This window comes from Trachypithecus francoisi, unplaced genomic scaffold (genome assembly GCF_009764315.1).
Source record: "Trachypithecus francoisi isolate TF-2019V2 unplaced genomic scaffold, Tfra_2.0 Lachesis_group12, whole genome shotgun sequence".
Classification (NCBI taxonomy): domain Eukaryota; kingdom Metazoa; phylum Chordata; class Mammalia; order Primates; family Cercopithecidae; genus Trachypithecus; species Trachypithecus francoisi.
Window position 1 is genome coordinate 12,938,172 of NW_022681457.1, and position 17,946 is coordinate 12,956,117.

The 17,946-nt window shown below is 45.7% G+C and overlaps 1 protein-coding gene across 1 annotated transcript; it reads left to right on the forward strand.

The window, feature by feature from the left end:
- Positions 1–607: 607 nt before the first annotated feature.
- ZSCAN4 (zinc finger and SCAN domain containing 4) lies at positions 608–11,428 on the forward strand. Its single transcript, XM_033224654.1, has 4 exons — positions 608–963; positions 7,985–8,474; positions 10,197–10,362; positions 10,449–11,428. Exons 2-4 carry the CDS (start codon positions 8,085–8,087, stop codon positions 11,186–11,188), a joined length of 1,296 nt encoding a protein of 431 aa, XP_033080545.1. The 5' UTR covers positions 608–963; positions 7,985–8,084; the 3' UTR covers positions 11,189–11,428.
- Positions 11,429–17,946: the final 6,518 nt, after the last annotated feature.

A 17,946-nucleotide genomic window follows, 5' to 3' on the forward strand; every position in this document is an offset into this window, starting at 1 on the left:
CAGCTCACTGCAACCTCCTCCCAGGTTCAAGCAATTCTTCTGCTCAGCCTCCTGAATACCTGGGACTATAGGCACACGCCACTATGCCTGGCTAATTTTTGTATTTTTAGTAGAGATGGGGTTTCACCACATTGGCCAGGCTGGCCTCGAACTCCTGACCTCGTGATCCGCCCACCTCGGCCTCCAAAAGTGCTAGGATTACAGGCGTGTTTTTTGTTTGTTTGTTTTTGAGACTGGGTCTCCTTCCATTTCCCAGGCCAGAGTTCAGTGGGGCAGTCATAATCCACTGTAGCCACTAACTCCTTGGCTCAAACAAGCTATAGGGACATGCCACCATGCCTGGCTAACATTTGTAACATTATTTTTGGTAGAGACAGGGTCTTGCTTTGTTGCTTAGGCTAGGGCTTCACAGTCTTGCTCTGTCTCGCAGGTTGGAATGCAGTGGTGTGATCTTGGCTCACTGTAACCTCCACCTCCCAGGTTCAAGCGATTCTCCTGCCTCAGCCTCCCGAGTAGCTGGGATTACAGGTGCCCACCACCATGCCCAGCTAATTTTTGTATTTTTAGTAGAGAAAGGGTTTCACCATATTGGCCAGGCTGGTCTCGAACTCCTGATCTCAGGTGATCTGCCTGCCTCGGCCTCTCAAAGTGCTGAGATTACAGGTGTGAGCTGCTGTACCTAGCCTGCAGAAATACTAATGTGTTTGTTTATGACCTATTGACCCAGGACCAGTGATGGTATTTAACACTATATTAGAGACACGGAGCTGTGGCTGGATGAAGATTCCATCAGTAATTCAATCAACAGACAAGTGTTATCCAATCACATCTTTAAATCACTGATTCTAGATCCTATAAAAGGGAGCAGCCTTAGGAGGCACATCAGATAAACCCAGTGTGGAAAAGCCGGTCACACATCAGCTAAGTGTTCAGCCCGGGATTACCCAGCCAACCAAGAAGGAGGTAAGCTTCCATAATGGAAGGAAAATTCCCAGTTTTGTGTCTCTGAGTGTGTATGCATGTGTATGTAGGCATAGCTATTTCAGGTAGATTCCTAAGTACAGAGATATGGTGGTCTCCCAGGTGTAGGGAATGATCTTTTGTTAAAACAGCTCTGACCCAAAAGGGCTTAATGTCGTGTATTTTTTATAAAGGACTGGTGTGACTGAAGATTTCTCTTCGAAAATTCTATCGTATGGCTTTATGTTCTAGTAATTTTTTTTTTTTTTTTTTCGAGACAAGGTCTCTGTCACCCAGGCTAAAGTTTAGTAGCCCCAATCACAGCTCACTGCAGCCTCAGCCTCCCCAGCCTCCAGTGATCCTTCCACATTAGCTTCCTGAGTAGCTGGGACTACAGGCACACACCACCACACCAGGCTAATGTTTCTATTTTTTAAGGAGACAGGATTTTGCCGTGTTGCCCAGGGTGGTCTCAAGCTCCTGGCCTCCAGTGATTTGCCCACTTTCAGCCTCCAAAAGTGCTGGGATTACAGACGTGAGCCACTGCGCCCAGTTTAGTAATTCCTTTGTATTGCATTATATGAGATATTTAGCTGGGGGTCACTAGAGATCATAAACCCCAGGACACAGACCCAGACCTGATGGGAAGCATGCCTGCATCACACAGTTTGTAAATGCCAGACTCCAGATTAGAACTCCGGTAGCCTTGTTTTGAATTCCCAGGTTCTGGGAAATAAACCATAATACTTTGCAGCCTTGTCTATGTGGGACGGAGTGCATGTCTCCAAGTGTGAACACGTGGTCTGTGTGTCATACGGGAGAAAGGGTGGGTAATCCAAAAAGAGAACTTGGAGGGAAGTGAAATGAAGGGGAAGCCATGGGTTCCACAGGAAAAAAAAAAAAAAAAAGGGAGAGAGACCAATGTCCCTTGATGTAGAGAACCAGCCACAACACCTAAGATGGAGCTTGAGAAGTGTAGAGCTGGCCCAGGAAAGCCTCACAGGACAAGGACTCAGTGCTTTTCCCTGAGGGCAAAGGGGAGCCATCCAGAGAGTAGACTGGGGTATGATGTGAGCAGATTAGCATTTTATAAACGTTGACTGGAAGCATTATGACAAATGGATTAGGGAAAGGCAAGAATGTGTTCCATTTTCTCCCAAGAGGTTTTACCAAGATCACCTCTGCCTCATTAACTGATGCCATCAGGGTGGCAGATCTGGTCTAATTAGACCAGATGAGATTAACACAAGCAGGAAATAACATTAACTAACAGAAATCAGTTAGGTTTTTGTGTGCCCATGTATTACTCCCACTATTTTCTGATTTTATGGCATGAAGTTTGCTTTTTTCAAAATTGCACGAATCTTTGAAATGTTAACCATATATAAAATCGGAGAAAAAAACACAAAAATAACTATGATACATTAACAGAAAAGGGATTAAATTCTTTATCCATTCAGGATTCCAAAGGGTGTGTCTATAGTTGTACAGGTAATCTGATTTGGGATTAGAAATCAATTTCAAGCCGGGCGCGGTGGCTCAAGCCTGTAATCCCAGCACTTTGGGAGGCCGAGACGGGCGGATCACAAGGTCAGGAGATCGAGACCATCCTGGCTAATACGGTGAAACCCCGTCTCTACTAAAGAATACAAAAAACTAGCCGGGCGACGAGGCGGGCGCCTGTAGTCCCAGCTACTTGGGAGGCGGAGGCAGGAGAATGGCGTAAACCCGGGAGGCGGAGCTTGCAGTGAGCTGAGATCCGGCCACTGCACTCCAGCCTGGGCGAGAGAGCCAGACTCCGTCTCAAAAAAAAAAAAAAAAAAAAAAAGAAATCAATTTCAAGGCCAGGCGTGGTGGCTCAAGCCTGTAATCCCAGCACTTTGGGAGGCCGAGATGGGCGGATCACAAGGTTAGGAGAGCGAGACCATCCTGGCTAACACGGTGAAACCCCGTCTCTACTAAAAATACAAAAAACTAGCCGGGCGAGGTGGCGGCGCCTGTAGTCCCAGCTACTCGGGAGGCTGACGCAGGAGAATGGCGTAAACCCAGGAGGCGGAGCTTGTAGTGAGCTGTGATCCAGCCACTGCACTCCAGCCCGGGTGACAGAGTGAGACTCCGTCTCAAAAAAAAAAAAAAAAAAGAAGAAATCAATTTCAAGCAATGCAAACTCAGTTTTACTTCCGAATCCTAAGCATCAGTGGGAAAAGACAAGGAGTAAAAACAGATAAACATAAAATTGTAGCTTTGGTTAAAGCAGTGAAGTTCTAAGGAATGGTAACTGTTAATGGGGAAAAAATTCAAACAGTAAAGGTACTAAGAATGTTTTCTAAGGAATGTATCCTTTCACAACATAGTGGAAATAGCTGGTAGTGGCCTTGCAGATGTCTGTGCCTAATAAGTTTTCAGCCAGAGAAAGGTGTCATTTGTATGGATTCTGGCTTGTCTTTTCTATTTCATTCACTTCTTTCTCTTTTTCTTGTTTTCCCTAGCTTCACTGAGGTATAATTGACAAAGACTGTATCTATTTAAGGTGTACAACATGACACCTCTCTCTGTATATATGTATACATTGCAAAATGGTTACCACAATCAAGCTAGTTAGCATATTCATCACCTCACATAGTTATCTTTTTTTTTTTTTTTGAGACAGAGTCTTGCTCTGTCACCTAAGCTGGAGTATAGTGGTGTGATCTTGGCTCACTACAACCCCCACCTCTCGGGTTCAAGCAATTCTTGTGCCTCAGCCTCCCAAGTAGCTGGGATTACAGGTGCATGACAACACACCCAACTAATTTTTGCATTTTTAGTAGAGGCGGGGATCCACCATGTTACCAGGCTGGTCTTGAACTCCTGACCTCAAGTGATATGCCCACCTCGGCCTCCCAAAGCACTGGGATTACAGGCGTGAGCCAATTATCTTTTTTACATCATGAGAACACTGAAAATCTAGCAAATTGCAAGCATACAATATATATTAGCTATAGCCACCATGCTGTACATCAGATCTCCAGAGCATATTCCTTTATTTCCTAGCTTGAGAATGACATGGTGACATTTATTTAATTTATTTATTTATTTTGAGATGGAGTTTCACTCTGTCGCCCAGGCTGGAGTGCGGTGGCATGATCTCGGCTCACTGTAACCTCCGTCTCCCGGGTTCAAGCGATTCTCCTGCCTCAGCCTACCGAGTAGCTGGAATTACAGGTGTGCACCACCACGCCTGGCTAATTTTTTATTTTTAGTAAAGACGGGGTTTCACCATGTCTCATCTCAAGTGATCTGCCTGTCTCGGCCTCCCAAAGTGCTAGGATTACAGGCGCGAGTCACCGTGCCCCGCCACATATTCATTTCATAAATGAAAGTTTGCCAAAGGCATAGAAGCTCATGCCTGTAATCCCAATACTTTGAGAGGCTAGAGTGAGGAGCAGTCACTTGAATACAGGAGTTCAAGACAGCCTGGACAAAATAGTGAGACCAAGTCTCGAAAATAAATTTTTTTTTTTTTTTTTTTTTTTTTTTTTTTTGAGACGGAGTCTCGCTCTGTCGCCCAGGCTGGAGTGCAGTGGCCGGATCTCAGCTCACTGCAAGCTCCGCCTCCCGGGTTTATGCCATTCTCTCGCCTCAGCCTCCCGAGTAGCTGGGACTACAGGCGCCCGCCACATCGCCCGGCTAATTTTTTGTATTTTTTTAGTAGAGACGGGGTTTCACCGTGTTAGCCAGGATGGTCTCGATCTCCTGACCTCGTGATCCGCCCGTCTCGGCCTCCCAAAGTGCTGGGATTACAGGCTTGAGCCACCGCGCCCGGCCGAAAAGAAAATTTTTAAAAAATTAGCCGAGTGTGGTGGTGCATGCCTGTAGTCCCAGCTACTCAAGAGGCTAAGGCAGGAGGATCACTTGAACCCAGGAGGTTGAGGCTGCAGTGAGCTGTGATGGCACCACTGCACTCTAGCCTGGCTGACAGAGGGAGACCCTGTCTCAAAATAAAGGAATAAAGTTTGCACCATTTGCTCAACATCTTCCCATATGCCCCACCACACTCCCGGTAACCACCCTTCTCCTCTCAGTTTCTAATACTTTATTTTCTGATGATGATGATTATGATGATGACGATGATTATTATTTTTATTATTGAGACGGAGTTTCTCTGTGTTACCCAGGCTGAAGTACAGTGGCCCAATCTCAACTCACTGCAACCACTGCAACCTCTGCTTCCCAAGTGCAAGCCATTCTCTTGGCTCAGCCTCCCGAGTAGCTGGAATTACAGGCATGCACCACCACGTCTGGCTAATGTTTATATTTTTAGTAGAGACAGGGTTTCACCATGTTGACCAGTCTGGTCTTGAACTCCTGGTTTCAAGTGATCCACCCACCTCAGCCACCCAAAGTGTTGGGATTACAGGCGTCACAGTGAAAAGAGGTTTTTGGTTTTAATTTAAACTGCTCGTGATAACATAATATTACACTATTCAGTTCATTTTGGTATATTGGCATTGTAATAGACATCTTACTAAATTCACGTAGGCTACTAGTTGTTGAATATTTTATTTTATTTTAGATTCAGGGAGTACATGCGCATGTTTGTTACAAAGGTATTCTGCATGTTAGTGGAAATCGGGCTTCTAGTGTACCCATTACTCAAATAGTTAACATTGTACCCAATGGGTAATTTTTCAATACCCATTTCCCTCCCACCTCCCCTAGAGGAGTCCCCAGCGTCTGTTATTTCCATCCTTATGTCCATGTGTACCCACTGTTTAGCTACCACTTATAAGTGAGAACATGTGGTATTTGGTTTTATGTTTCTGAGTTAGTTCACTTAGGATAATGGCCTCCAGCTCCATCTATGTTGCTGCAAAGGACTAATTTCATTCTTTATTATGGCTGCATAATATTCCATGGTATGTATTTCACTTATTCTTTATCCAGTCAACCACTGGTAGACTCTAAGGTTGGTTCCATGACTTTGCTCTTGTGACTAGTGCTGCAATCAAAATATGAGTGCAGGTGTCTTTTTTATGTAACCATTTCTTTTCTTTTGAATAGATACCGAGCTGGATCAAATGATAGTTCTATTTTTACCTCTCTGAGAAATCTCCATCTGTTTTTCCATAGAGGTTAACTGATTTACATCCCCACCAAATTTATTGAATACTTTTTGTAAACAAAATCAAGACTCTGTAAATAGGTTTGAAATATTTTCTTTCCTTATTTCAGTGGTTAGGGAGCAATCCAATGTTTCATAGAGATGATAGCTGAAGCAGAAAACTTTTAACAATAAATTTTGTATGGCCGGGCACAGTGGCTCAAGCCTGTAATCCCAGCACTTTGGGAGGCCGAGACGGGCGGATCACGAGGTCAGGAGATCGAGGCCATCCTGGCTGACACGGTGAAACCCTGTCTCTACTAAAAAATACAAAAAAACTAGCCGGGCGAGGTGGCGGGCGCCTGTAGTCCCAGCTAATCGGGAGGCTGAGGCAGGAGAATGGCGTGAACCTGGGAGGCGGAGCTTGCAGTGAGCCGAGATCGCACCACTGCACTCCAGCCTGGGTGACAGAGCGAGACTCTGTCTCAAAAAAAATAAAAATAAAAAAAATAATAAATTTTGTTGTAATTATTTGGTAAAATATTTTTCACATCAAGGTTTTTTTTTTGTTGTTGTTGTTGTTGTTTTGTTTTTTTGAGAGTCTCACTCTGTTACCCAGGCAAGAACTCAGTGGGATGATCCTGGCTCATTGCCACCTCCACTTCCCAGGTTCAAGCGATTCTCCTGCCTCTGCCACTGAAGTAGCTAGTATCTGGGTCTACAGGCACGTGCCACCACACCCGGCTAAGTTTTGTGTGTGTGTGTGTGTGTTTTAGACGAAGTCTTGCTCTGTCGCCCAGGCTGGAGTGCAGTGGCACGATCTCAGCTCACTGCAATCTCCACCTCCCGGGCTCCAGCAATTCTCCCATCTCAGCCTTCTGAGTAGCTGGGACTACAGGCACACACCACCATGCTTGGCTGATTTTTGTATTTTTAGCAGAGATGGAGTTTCACCATATTGGTCAGGCTGGTCTTGAAATCCTGACCTCAAGGCCGGGTGCGGTGGCTCAAGCCTATAATCCCAGCACTTTGGGAGGCTGAGACGGGCGGATCACGAGGTCAGGAGATCGAGACCATCCTGGCTAACACGGTGAAACCCTGTCTCTACTAAAAAGTACAAAAAAAAAAACTAGCCGGGCGAGGTGGCGGGCGCCTGTAGTCCCAGCTACTCGGGAGGCTGAGGCAGGAGAATGGCGTGAACCCGGGTGGCGGAGCTTGCAGTGAGCTGAGATCTGGCTGCTGCACTCCAGCCTGGGCGACAGAGTGAGACTCTGTCTCAAAAAAAAAAAAAGAAATCCTGACCTCAGGTGATCCACCTGCCTCAGCCTCCCAAAGTGTTGAGATTACAGGCGTGAGCCACTATGCCTAGCAAATTTTGTATTTTTAGTAGAGATGGTGCCTCACCATGTTGGCCAGGTTAGTCTCGAACTGCTGACCTCAAGTGATCCACCCTCCTCGGCCTCCCACAGTTCTGGGATTACAGGAGTGAGCCACTGTGCCCAGCCAAGGATATTTCCTAATAGTTCTAGTTTATTAAGTGCCTTTTTCAGTAATAAACACTGGCATTTAAACATTTTAAATGCATTCATTGAGATGATTTTATTACGTTCTTGTAGCCATATCCTGTTAACGAAGTAAATTGCATTGATTTTTGAATTAGAAATGAACACCACTTGCGATGTATATGTGAGTAGATTTGATTTTCAAATATTTTGTTTTGGATTATTTTAATGTATTTGTAAAATTTTGATATCAGGAAGTGCTGACCTCAGTAACTAAAGTGGGTAGTGCTTCCTCTTATATGCTCCGGGAGAGTTTATGTTAAGTTATAATTATTTCTTTGAATTCATCCGTAGAACCATCTAGGCCTAACTTTTTGGTTGATTTGTCTTTAATGATGCCAGTGGTGCAATTAATTACTTATCTCTTTTCTATTTCTAGCTTGCAGTTTTAAAGAATCCACCAACTGTTGAAAGAAATCCCTGGAGACTCAAGGGACTGACTCATCAAAGTTAAGTCTCTCTGAGATTTATTGCTAAGAATGGCTTTAGATCTAAGAACCATATTTCGGCGTGAACCATCCGAGAATAATCTTGGATCAGAAAATTCAGAGTTTCGACAAAGTCAGGGACCTGCTAGAGAAGAAGGGATTTCTGAATTCTCAAGAATGATGCTCAATTCATTTCAAGACAGCAATAATTCCTATGCAAGGCAGGAATTGCAAAGACTTTATAGGATCTTTCACTCATGGCTGCAACCAGAAAAGCACAGCAAGGATGAAATTATTTCTCTACTAGTCCTGGAGCAGTTTATGATTGGTGGCCACTGCAATGACAAAGCCAGTGTGAAAGAGAAATGGAAATCAAGTGGCAAAAACCTGGAGAGATTCATGGAAGACCTGACTGATGACATCATAAATCCACCTGCCTTAGTGAGTACAGTGTTCTGACTTCTGGGATGAGGGACAAAGGAAAGTAAGAAATAAATCACAGTCAGTTAGAGTTGTCTGGAAGTTAGAGAAGCTACTGGAGGTCCAGTTATTAGTCAGCTCACACTCTCCCACCATTCTCACAAAGAATAATCTTCAATGTCCTAAGTTCTCAAGAAAAAAAGCAAAAAGGCATATATATTTTTATTCTGTAGGATATATAGGAGTCAAACATATTGACGTTTGATTAAGTTAATTTTAGTCTGTATAATGGCAGAGAAATTGACTTTTTTTTTTTTCTGTTGCCCAGGCTGGAGTGCAGTGGCATGATCTCGGCTCACTGCAACCTATGCCTCCCAGGCACAAGCCATTCTCGTGCCTCAGCTTCCAGAGTAGCTGGGATTACAGGCGTGCTCCACCAAGCCCGGCTAATTGTTGTATTTTTTTATAGAGACAGGGTTTCACTATGTTGGCTGGGCTGGTCTCAAACTCCTGGCCTCAAGTGATCCGCCTGCCTCAGCCTCCCAAAGTGCTAGGATTGCAGGTGTGAGACCGGCCTGAAATTGACATTTAAATGAAGACCTCAAGGTTGAGGAAGAAATGTCTTGACAAGAGCTGATTCTTCTGTCAGGGAACCCTAATCAAGAAAGACATTCTAAAGAACTATTACAGCCGGGCGCGGTGGCTCACCTGTAATCCCAGCACTTTGGGAGGCCGAGACGGGCGGATCACAAGGTTAGGAGATTGAGACCATCCTGGCTAACACGGTGAAACCCCGTCTCTACTAAAAATACAAAAAAACTAGCCAGGCGAGGTGGCGGGCGCCTGTAGTCCCAGCTATTCTGGAGGCTGAGGCAGGAGAATGGCGTGAACCCAGGAGGCGGAGCTTGCAGTGAGCTGAGATCCGGCCACTGCACTGCAGCCTGGGCAACAGAGCGAGACTCCGCCTCAAAAAAAAAAAAAAAAAAAAAAAAAAAAAGAACTATTACAGTAGATCCTTATTCTCAGAGCCCATATTTGCAAAATTGCTAAAATTTATTTGTAAGCTTAAAATAAATACCTGAGGCATCTTCTTCATCATTTTCAGATATGTGCAGAGTGGTAAAATATTTGAGTCACCTTAGGTGCATGTTTCCAGGTGAGGTTGAAAAAGGCCACAACCTCGCTTCCTATTTTGGTTCCTACAGTGTAAATAAGTGTCCTTTTCACAGTCTATTTAGTGGCACATTTTCACACTTTTATGCTTTGTATTGATAACTTTGTTGTTTAAAGTGACACTGAAGTAAAATGCTGAAACACTGTCTAGTCTTCCTAAGTGCAAGGAAGTTGCTATGTATTACGGAGATAATATGTGTGCTGGATCCTCTGAGTTCAGAATTAATCAATAAATATATATTAAATGAGGTGTCTTTGAACATATACACACATAAAACAAACTCATGTATTGATCAATTGACAAAAATAATGTGGCCAGAAGCTCACAGGAACTAACCCTGAATTCCTCCTAGGGGAAATGATTCAGTACTTGTAAATTCAACGTCCGTGTGACTTTATTAAACATAAGAGCTTGTAGTAACAAGAATAACACCATCAGAGGTGGTGGACAAAATATGTGGTAGCCAATACTTGAGGGAGTTTGTGAGAGCCTGTTAAGGGCCACCTTTCCAAAAAGTCTTCTGCTACACAACAGATTCAGATACAACAGTGATCTGGCTTTCTTTACAGGTCCATGTCCACATGCAGGGACAGGAAGCTCTCTTTTCTGACAATATGCCCTTAAAAGATGTCATTGTTCATCTCACAAAACAAGTGTCTGCCAAAACCCCAAGAGAAGCAAACATGGGGACACCCTTCCGGACTTCCCAAGGTACTTCCTTAGAAACAGGACAAGGTAAGTCAGGTGAATCTGCACAACTGAGGGGTGTTCTATGTGGACCCCTTCTTGAGTACAACTTCAATGACTGTCTATTTTCACAGGACATGAAGATGAACAAGACGGCTACAACAGTTCTTTGAAAACTACTCAAGTAAATGAAAGTAATTCTAATGAAGACAATCAAATCGTTTCTCTAATCATCATCCAGGAAGAGAATGGCCCTAGGCCGAAAGAGGCAGTTGTTTCTTCTGACAACCCATACAACTCAAGAAGAACAGAGCTAGTCACTGCTAGATCCCAGGAAGGGTCCATAAACGGAATTATTTTTCAAGGTGTCCCTATGCAGATGGGAGCAGGGTTTATCTCTCAGCCAGAGCAGTCATCCCCTGAGTCTGCCCCTACCCACCAGAGCAATGAGGGGAACTCCACAGGTGAGGTACATCAGAAAGGATCCCATGGAGTCCGAAAATCATACAAATGTGAAGAATGCCCCAAGGTCTTTAAGTATCTCTGTCACTTATTAGCTCACCAGAGAAGACACAGGAATGAGAGGCCATTTGTTTGTCCCGAGTGTCAAAAACGCTTCTTCCAGATATCAGACCTACGTGTGCATCAGAAAATTCACACAGGAGAGAAACCTTTTACATGCAGCATGTGTGAAAAGTCCTTCAGCCACAAAACCAACCTGCTGTCTCATGAGAGAATCCACACAGGAGAAAAGCCTTATACATGTCCCTATTGTAAGACACGCTACCGCCAGTCATCCACATACCACCGCCATATGAGGACTCACAAGAAAATTACCCCACCAACTGTTCCCTCCACACCAGAAGCTTCCTAAGCTGCTGGTCTGATAATGTACATAAATATGTATGCAAGTATGTATATTTCCATAATACTTATCTACTTAGGATATAATTTCCTGATTATGCTTTCAATTTATTGTCTTGCTTCATTAAAATGTAAGGCTAAGGAGAGCATGGAATTTGTTAGTTTTGTTCACTAAAGTATTCCAAGCGGTTGGGAAAGTGGAATGTTTCCAAGAACCAATAAATTTCTGTTGAATAAATGAATGAATCCATAATGTTGGTATCCTTTTTTAAAAAAATGAGATGGGGCCGGCCATGGTGGCTCATGCCTGTAATCCGAGCACTTTGGGAGGCCAAGGCCAGCAGATCACCTGAGGTCAGGTGTTCGAGACCAGCCTGGCCAACATGGTGAAACCCAATCTCTACTAAAAATACAAAAATCAGCAGGGCGTGATGGTGCGTGGGGCACTTGTAATCCCAACTACTTGGGAGGCTGAGGCAGGAGAATCGTTTGAACCTGGGAGACAAAGGTTGAAGTAAGCTGAGATCGCACCATTGCACACCAGCCTAGGTGAGAAGAGCGAAACTGTCTCAAGAAATAAAAATACAAATAAAGAGTTGGGGTCTTGGTCTTTCTTTTCTTTCTTTTTTTTTTTGTACGGAGTTTCACTCTTGTTGCCCAAGCTGGAGTGCAACAGCACAATCTTGGCTCACCACAACCTCCACCTCCCAGGTTCTAGCAATTCTCCTGCCTCAGCCTCCCAAGTAGCTGGGATTATAGGCATGCGCCACCACACCTGGCTAATTTTGTATTTTTGGTAGAGACAGGGTTTCTCCATGTTGGTCAGGCTGGTCTCGAACTCCCGACCTCAGGTGATCCACCTGCCTCAGCCTCCTAAAGTGCTGGGATTACAGGCGTGGGCCACTGCGTCCAGCCAAGGTCTTGTTCTTTCACATAGGCCAGAGTGCAGTGGCACCATCTTAGGTCACTGCAGCCGCAAACTCCTAGGCTCACAAGATCCTCCCACCTCAGCCTCCCAATTAGCTGGGACCACAGGAGCACAACACCACACCTGGCTAATTTAAAAAAAAAATTTTTTTTTGTAAAGACAGGATCTCGCTATGTTGCCCAGACTGGTCTCAAACTATCCTCCCACCATAGCCTACTAAAGTGCTGGAATTATAGATGTGAGCCACAGGGCCTGGCATTATTCTTTAAAATCCAGCAGTGTGCCCACATTAAAAGGCAATGAGTTCCACACTGAGGACACAAACACCAGCTCACCATAATCCACTGAGGCTTTTCCCGACTTCTCTCCTGTCCTTACACCACACCCTTTAACTCTGGTGCAGCCACGTGGACCTCAAAATGGGTGGAACAGAGGTGGAAATCTGGAAGCAGGTCTTAGATTATGAAAGCAAACTTGCATATGTAAATGATATTATAATGTTTACAATTTATGAGAAATTAATAGCTAAACTTGACCTGAATACGACTGGTGATTGAAAGTTGCAGATTGCTATTTTATTGGCAGATAGTTAACAGAAAAGTCCTTTTTCCGCGTTAATTTCTTTCAAGATGATGGAGATGGGAGCAAGGGAAGCTTATTTCCGGAACCAGTTTGAAAGGTCAGTTTGGAGAAAAAGAATTCCGGGCAAAGCTGAACTAGCAATGCATATGCTAGTCGATTTTGGGGGATACATGTGTGAGTTGGTTTCCACTAGGTAACTGGGATTCAATCCAACTGACAAACTAGAAGGTGCCCTGTAGAAACGGCCTAAAGGATGGAAGGGGGGAATTCTGCAGCGTAAATTATGATGCTTCTCTGATTCCACCGCCTTAAGAACTGAGAACTGTCAGGCTGCTGCGGATAACGCTGCACTGTGCAGAGAAGCCTGTGCATCCATCCTCTTTCCTGGACCGTCTCGGGTATTTTGCTATTGTGAGCATTCTCGCACCTGCTTATTGGTCCACAGGAAGGAAAAGTTTTGTTTGCAAAGATCTGTATGAAGCAGGGGAAAACTTTGTCAAAGTGGTTTTTCAATCTATTACAGCACCATCAGCAAGGTAAAAACTTAATGTCCATGTCTTCTCCAACACTAGATATGGCTACTGCTTTGGTTTTCTTTTCAGACAGGGTCTGGCTCTGTTGCCGAAGCTGGAGTGCAGTGGTGCCATCAGAGCTGACTGCACCCCCGGCCTCCTGGCCTCAAGGGATCCTACTATCTCAGCTTCCCGAATAGCTGGAGTTACAGGTGAGCCACTACTAATTTTTGTATTTTTTGTAGAGACAGGCTCTTGCTATGTTGCCCAGGCTGGTCTCCAACTCCTAGGCTCAAGCAATACTCCCGCCAACCTCCCAGCCTTGGCTTCCCGAGCAGCTGGGCCTAAAGGAGTGAGCCATTGAATGCTTTGATTTTAATATCCAAACCCTGAGTACAGTTTATTGGAGTCAGCCGGTAGGACAAGGGGGGTAAACAAAGTCTTTCCCTCCTCACCCCCTGCATAGAAAATATGTTTGTATTCTGCAGGCTTAATGTGTATCTGACGGTTCTCTCTGACACACCAGCTGCCAGTCTGATTTTACTGGGTGTTTTACGGGTCCTGCAATCACAAATAAAATAACCCCTGGCCTCCACCCAACGCCTCACATCAGTTATTATATCCCTACCCTGTCAGTGATTACAGCCAAAGAGCTTTCACTGATACCAAAGGCCTCCCGCTGCTGACTCTTGGCTTAAAGTCCCCGGATGAAAATGTTGGCACAAAGGCTTCTGGGACTTGTACTGTATTACACGGCGCGCATTGCTCTCTGGGAGCTGAAGTAGGTGATGAGTTCTGCGCAGGGGCATATGGGACCGCCTGATGAGCCGCATTGTGCAGACAGAAGGCGGTGAATGTGAGTCCCCCCCGACGGGCAGAGGAGGAAAGCTGGGCTGGAGACTGAGGCGACAGGTCCGAGTGGAACGCGGTGATCGAGGGCCGCGGTCTCCTGAAACGTCCGTCCGGAGCCAGGATTCTAGTGGCCTCCAGGAGTTGTAGTCGTCGGCATCCAGCCGCACGTTACCTTCTGGGATCTAGTGTCCGCCAGCACTGCGCAGACTCCTGGACTCCCTTGTGGAGCTTCCTTCGAGCTCAACTGCCTTGGGGCTTCGGAACTCATTCCTGGAGTTTTGTGTATTTGGAATTTCCTCTCTTACGCTGGGAAAGACAGGGCTTCCCTACCAGAGGAAGCAAAAATATCATTGGGCTTATCATTACAATTGCCATCCTTTATTCTAGCTGGAAGTGGCTTACCCTTTTGCAGTAGAGAGTCCATGTTTCTCCTTAGGAGTTGTATTTATATTTCTTTTCTTTTCTTTTTTTTCTGAGACGGAGTCTTGCTCTGTCGCCCAGGCTGGAGTGCAGTGGTGCGATCTCGGCTCACTGCAAGCTCCGCCTTCCGGGTTCACGCCATTCTCCTGCCTCAGCCTCCCGAGTAGCTGGGACTACAGGCACCCGCCACCACGCCCAGCCAATTTTTTTGTATTTTTTGTATCTATACGACGGGATTTCACTGTGTTAGCCAGGCTGGTCTCGATCTTCTGACCTCATTATCTGCCCGCCTCGGCCTCCCAAAGTGCTGGGATTACAGGCGTCAGGCACCGCGCCCGGCCGAAGACTTTCTTATTCATTTGTAATCCGTGTAATGCACTTCATCCCAGGCCGCCTCCACTGTCCTGACAGCCCTTCCCATGTAAATGATACAGGAGGCAAGGAAATGCTGGGTAGAAGAGGGTGGTTCCCTGGCAAAGACTCCACCCTCAAGCCTGGAAACCCCGGCCGTAAATGAGAACAGTTGTCCCTGTTTTCCTGCCCAAATGTTACTTTTTTGGCCTACCCACCCCCCCTTTCCTGTGCCCATATAAACCCCAGACCTCAGCAGGCAGAGAGACAAGCAGGCTGAAGTCGAGAGGAGAAGCAACTGAGCTGGAGACTAGGGATGGGTGTGGCTTAACTTCAGACAGCAGGACTTCGGAGAGGAGTCTGGTGGAGATGGCCTGGCTTGAGGTAAGGATCACCTTCTTCCCGCAGCATCCCCTTTCCCGCTCCCCTTCTGCTGAGAGCTACTTCCACCGCTTAATAAAATCTCCACATTCACTATCCTTCAAGTTGGCCTGACGGGATTCTTCCTGGACACCAGGCAAGAACCGAGGTACCAAGAGGGCAGGGTGTAAAAGGCTGTCACCCTGACTCTCCACTGAACTGGCTATCACTTAGCCATCCATGGGAGGCAACTGATAGAAGAATATTGTGTTTTTGGCCGGGTGTGGTGGCTCACACCTGTAATCCGAGCACTTTGGGAGGCAGTGGCAGGCGGACCACGAGGTCAGGAGTTTGAGACCAGCTTGGCCAACACAGTGAAAGCCCGTCTCTACTAAAAATACAAAAATTAGTCAGGTGTGGTGGCATGTGCTTGTAGTCCCAGCTACTCAGGAGGCCGAGGCAGGAGAATCACTTGAACCTGGGTGGCAAAGGTTGCAGTAAGCTGAGACCACACCATTGCACTCCAGCCTGGGTGAGAGCGTGAGACTCTGTCTCAAAAAAAACCCAACAAAACATTGTTTTTAACACAGGCCCTCCAGGGCTCCAGAGGTTGTGGGCAACCCCTGGACGCTGCTCCAGGCCAGTATAGGGTTCATTCCTGCCACTCACCAGGCTCCTGCACCCACTCACCTGCATGCTCCCACTCTGGCTAGCGGTTTGAGCTTGGGGCGCCTGGGGCACGCAGTAAGCAAGCCACACCCCTGTTACGTCCTGCAAAGGGGTCAAGGGTCAAGGGAACTCTCCCATCTCATAGAGTCACCCCATCTCTATAATTTCATTCTACTTTACTGTCATCAGAACCTTTAGGGTCATCTGACATTCTCCTGCCCATTTAGTAAGGTCTGTCTTGTTGACGGCTCTGTCTCCAATGCTGAAATATGAGCTCTTGTTCCTGTTAGGCCTCCTCCAGGAATTCTCATAAGATTTGATCACCTCGCGTCAGACATGGCCCTACACCAGCAGACCTGACTTACCACATCTGTGACCTTCCTTGCATTATTCCTTTCTCACTACTTTCAGTTAAGCTGTTCTGAAAATGTCAGCTTCTTTCCCATTTCCCACTCTCTACCCTTGGACTTCCCTCTGCCTGGAGCATTGTCCCCGGTAACTGCAGAGCCTCCAAAAATACTCTTATTTTGGGGACTCTGCATTGATATTCTCCACCCTTGGACTTCCCTCTGCCTGGAGCATTGTCCCTGGTAACTGCAGAGCCTCCAAAAATACTCTTATTTTGGGGACTCTGCATTGATATTCTCCACCCTCTGGAATGATGTAATCCAAAATGTCCACAAAGTCTGCATCTTTGTCTCTTTCATGTCCCTAAAGTTATTCTCTCAGAGAGACTTCCCTGAGCAAACTATCATAAACTGTAACCACCTGTTTCGTAATATAATCTCCAAAATCAAATTCCAGACCCTGCAAGATATAGAAGAGGTGAGTTCTGTCAAACACTCAATGAAATAATCAAATATATTCCAAATCTTGCAGATAATAGAAAATATCAATTTACTCTATAAGCCTAGTATAACTTTATTGTAAAAGCTTAAATATAAAAAAACCCTGAGAGATGACATTTAATCACCAAACCTACTCATGAATATAGATGCAACAATCCTATTTGCTAGTAAAATTAACAATGAATAAAGATGTCATACATCCTGAGTTGATCCCCAGGATGCAAGGATTGTTTATTATTAGAAAATAGAGGCTGGGTGCAGTGGCTCATGCCTGTAATCCCAGCACTTGGGGAGGCTGAGGTGGGCGGATCACAAGGTCAAGAGATCGAGACCATCCTGGCCAACATGGTGATCACACCATAGCACTCCAGCCTGAGTGACAAAAGTCAGGCACAGTGGCTCATGTCTGTAATCCCAGAACTTTCGGAGGTTGAGGCGGGTGGATCTTCTGAGGTTGGGAGTTCAAGACCAGCCTGGGCCGGGCGCGGTGGCTCAAGCCTGTAATCCCAGCACTTTGGGAGGCCGAGACGGGCGGATCACAAGGTCAGGAGATCGAGACCACCCTGGCTAACACGGTGAAACCCCGTCTCTACTAAAGAATACAAAAAACTAGCCGGGCGATGAGGCGGGCGCCTGTAGTCCCAGCTACTTGGGAGGCGGAGGCAGGAGAATGGCGTAAACCCGGGAGGTGGAGCTTGCAGTGAGCTGAGATCCGGCCACCGCACTCCAGCCTGGGCAACAGAGCCAGACTCCGTCTCAAAAAAAAAAAAAAAAAAAAAAAAAAAAAAAAAAAAGACCAGCCTGACCAACATGGAAGTTGTAGTGAGCTGGGATTGCGCCACTGCACTCCAGCCTGGCGACGGAGCGAGACTCCGTCTCAAAAAAGAAAAGAAAAAAAAAGAAAATAGATTAATGTAATTTACCATGGTGCTGGATTACAAAAGATAATGTATTATCTTATTAATAAAAGTAAAAAAATGTCTAAGCATAATTTAAACCCACTGGTATTAACAAAAGTTACTTTTTTTCTTTTTGACACAGAGTCTTCTTCTGTCACCCAGGCTGGAGTGCAGTGGAGAGATCTCGGCTCACTGAAACCTCCGCCTCCTGGGTTCAAGTGATTCTTCTACCTCAGCCTCCCAGGTAGCTGAGATTACAGGCATGTGCCACCATGCCTGGCTAATTTTGTATTTTTAGTAGAGATGGGGTTTCTCCATGTTGGTCAGGCTGGTCTCGAACTCCCGAC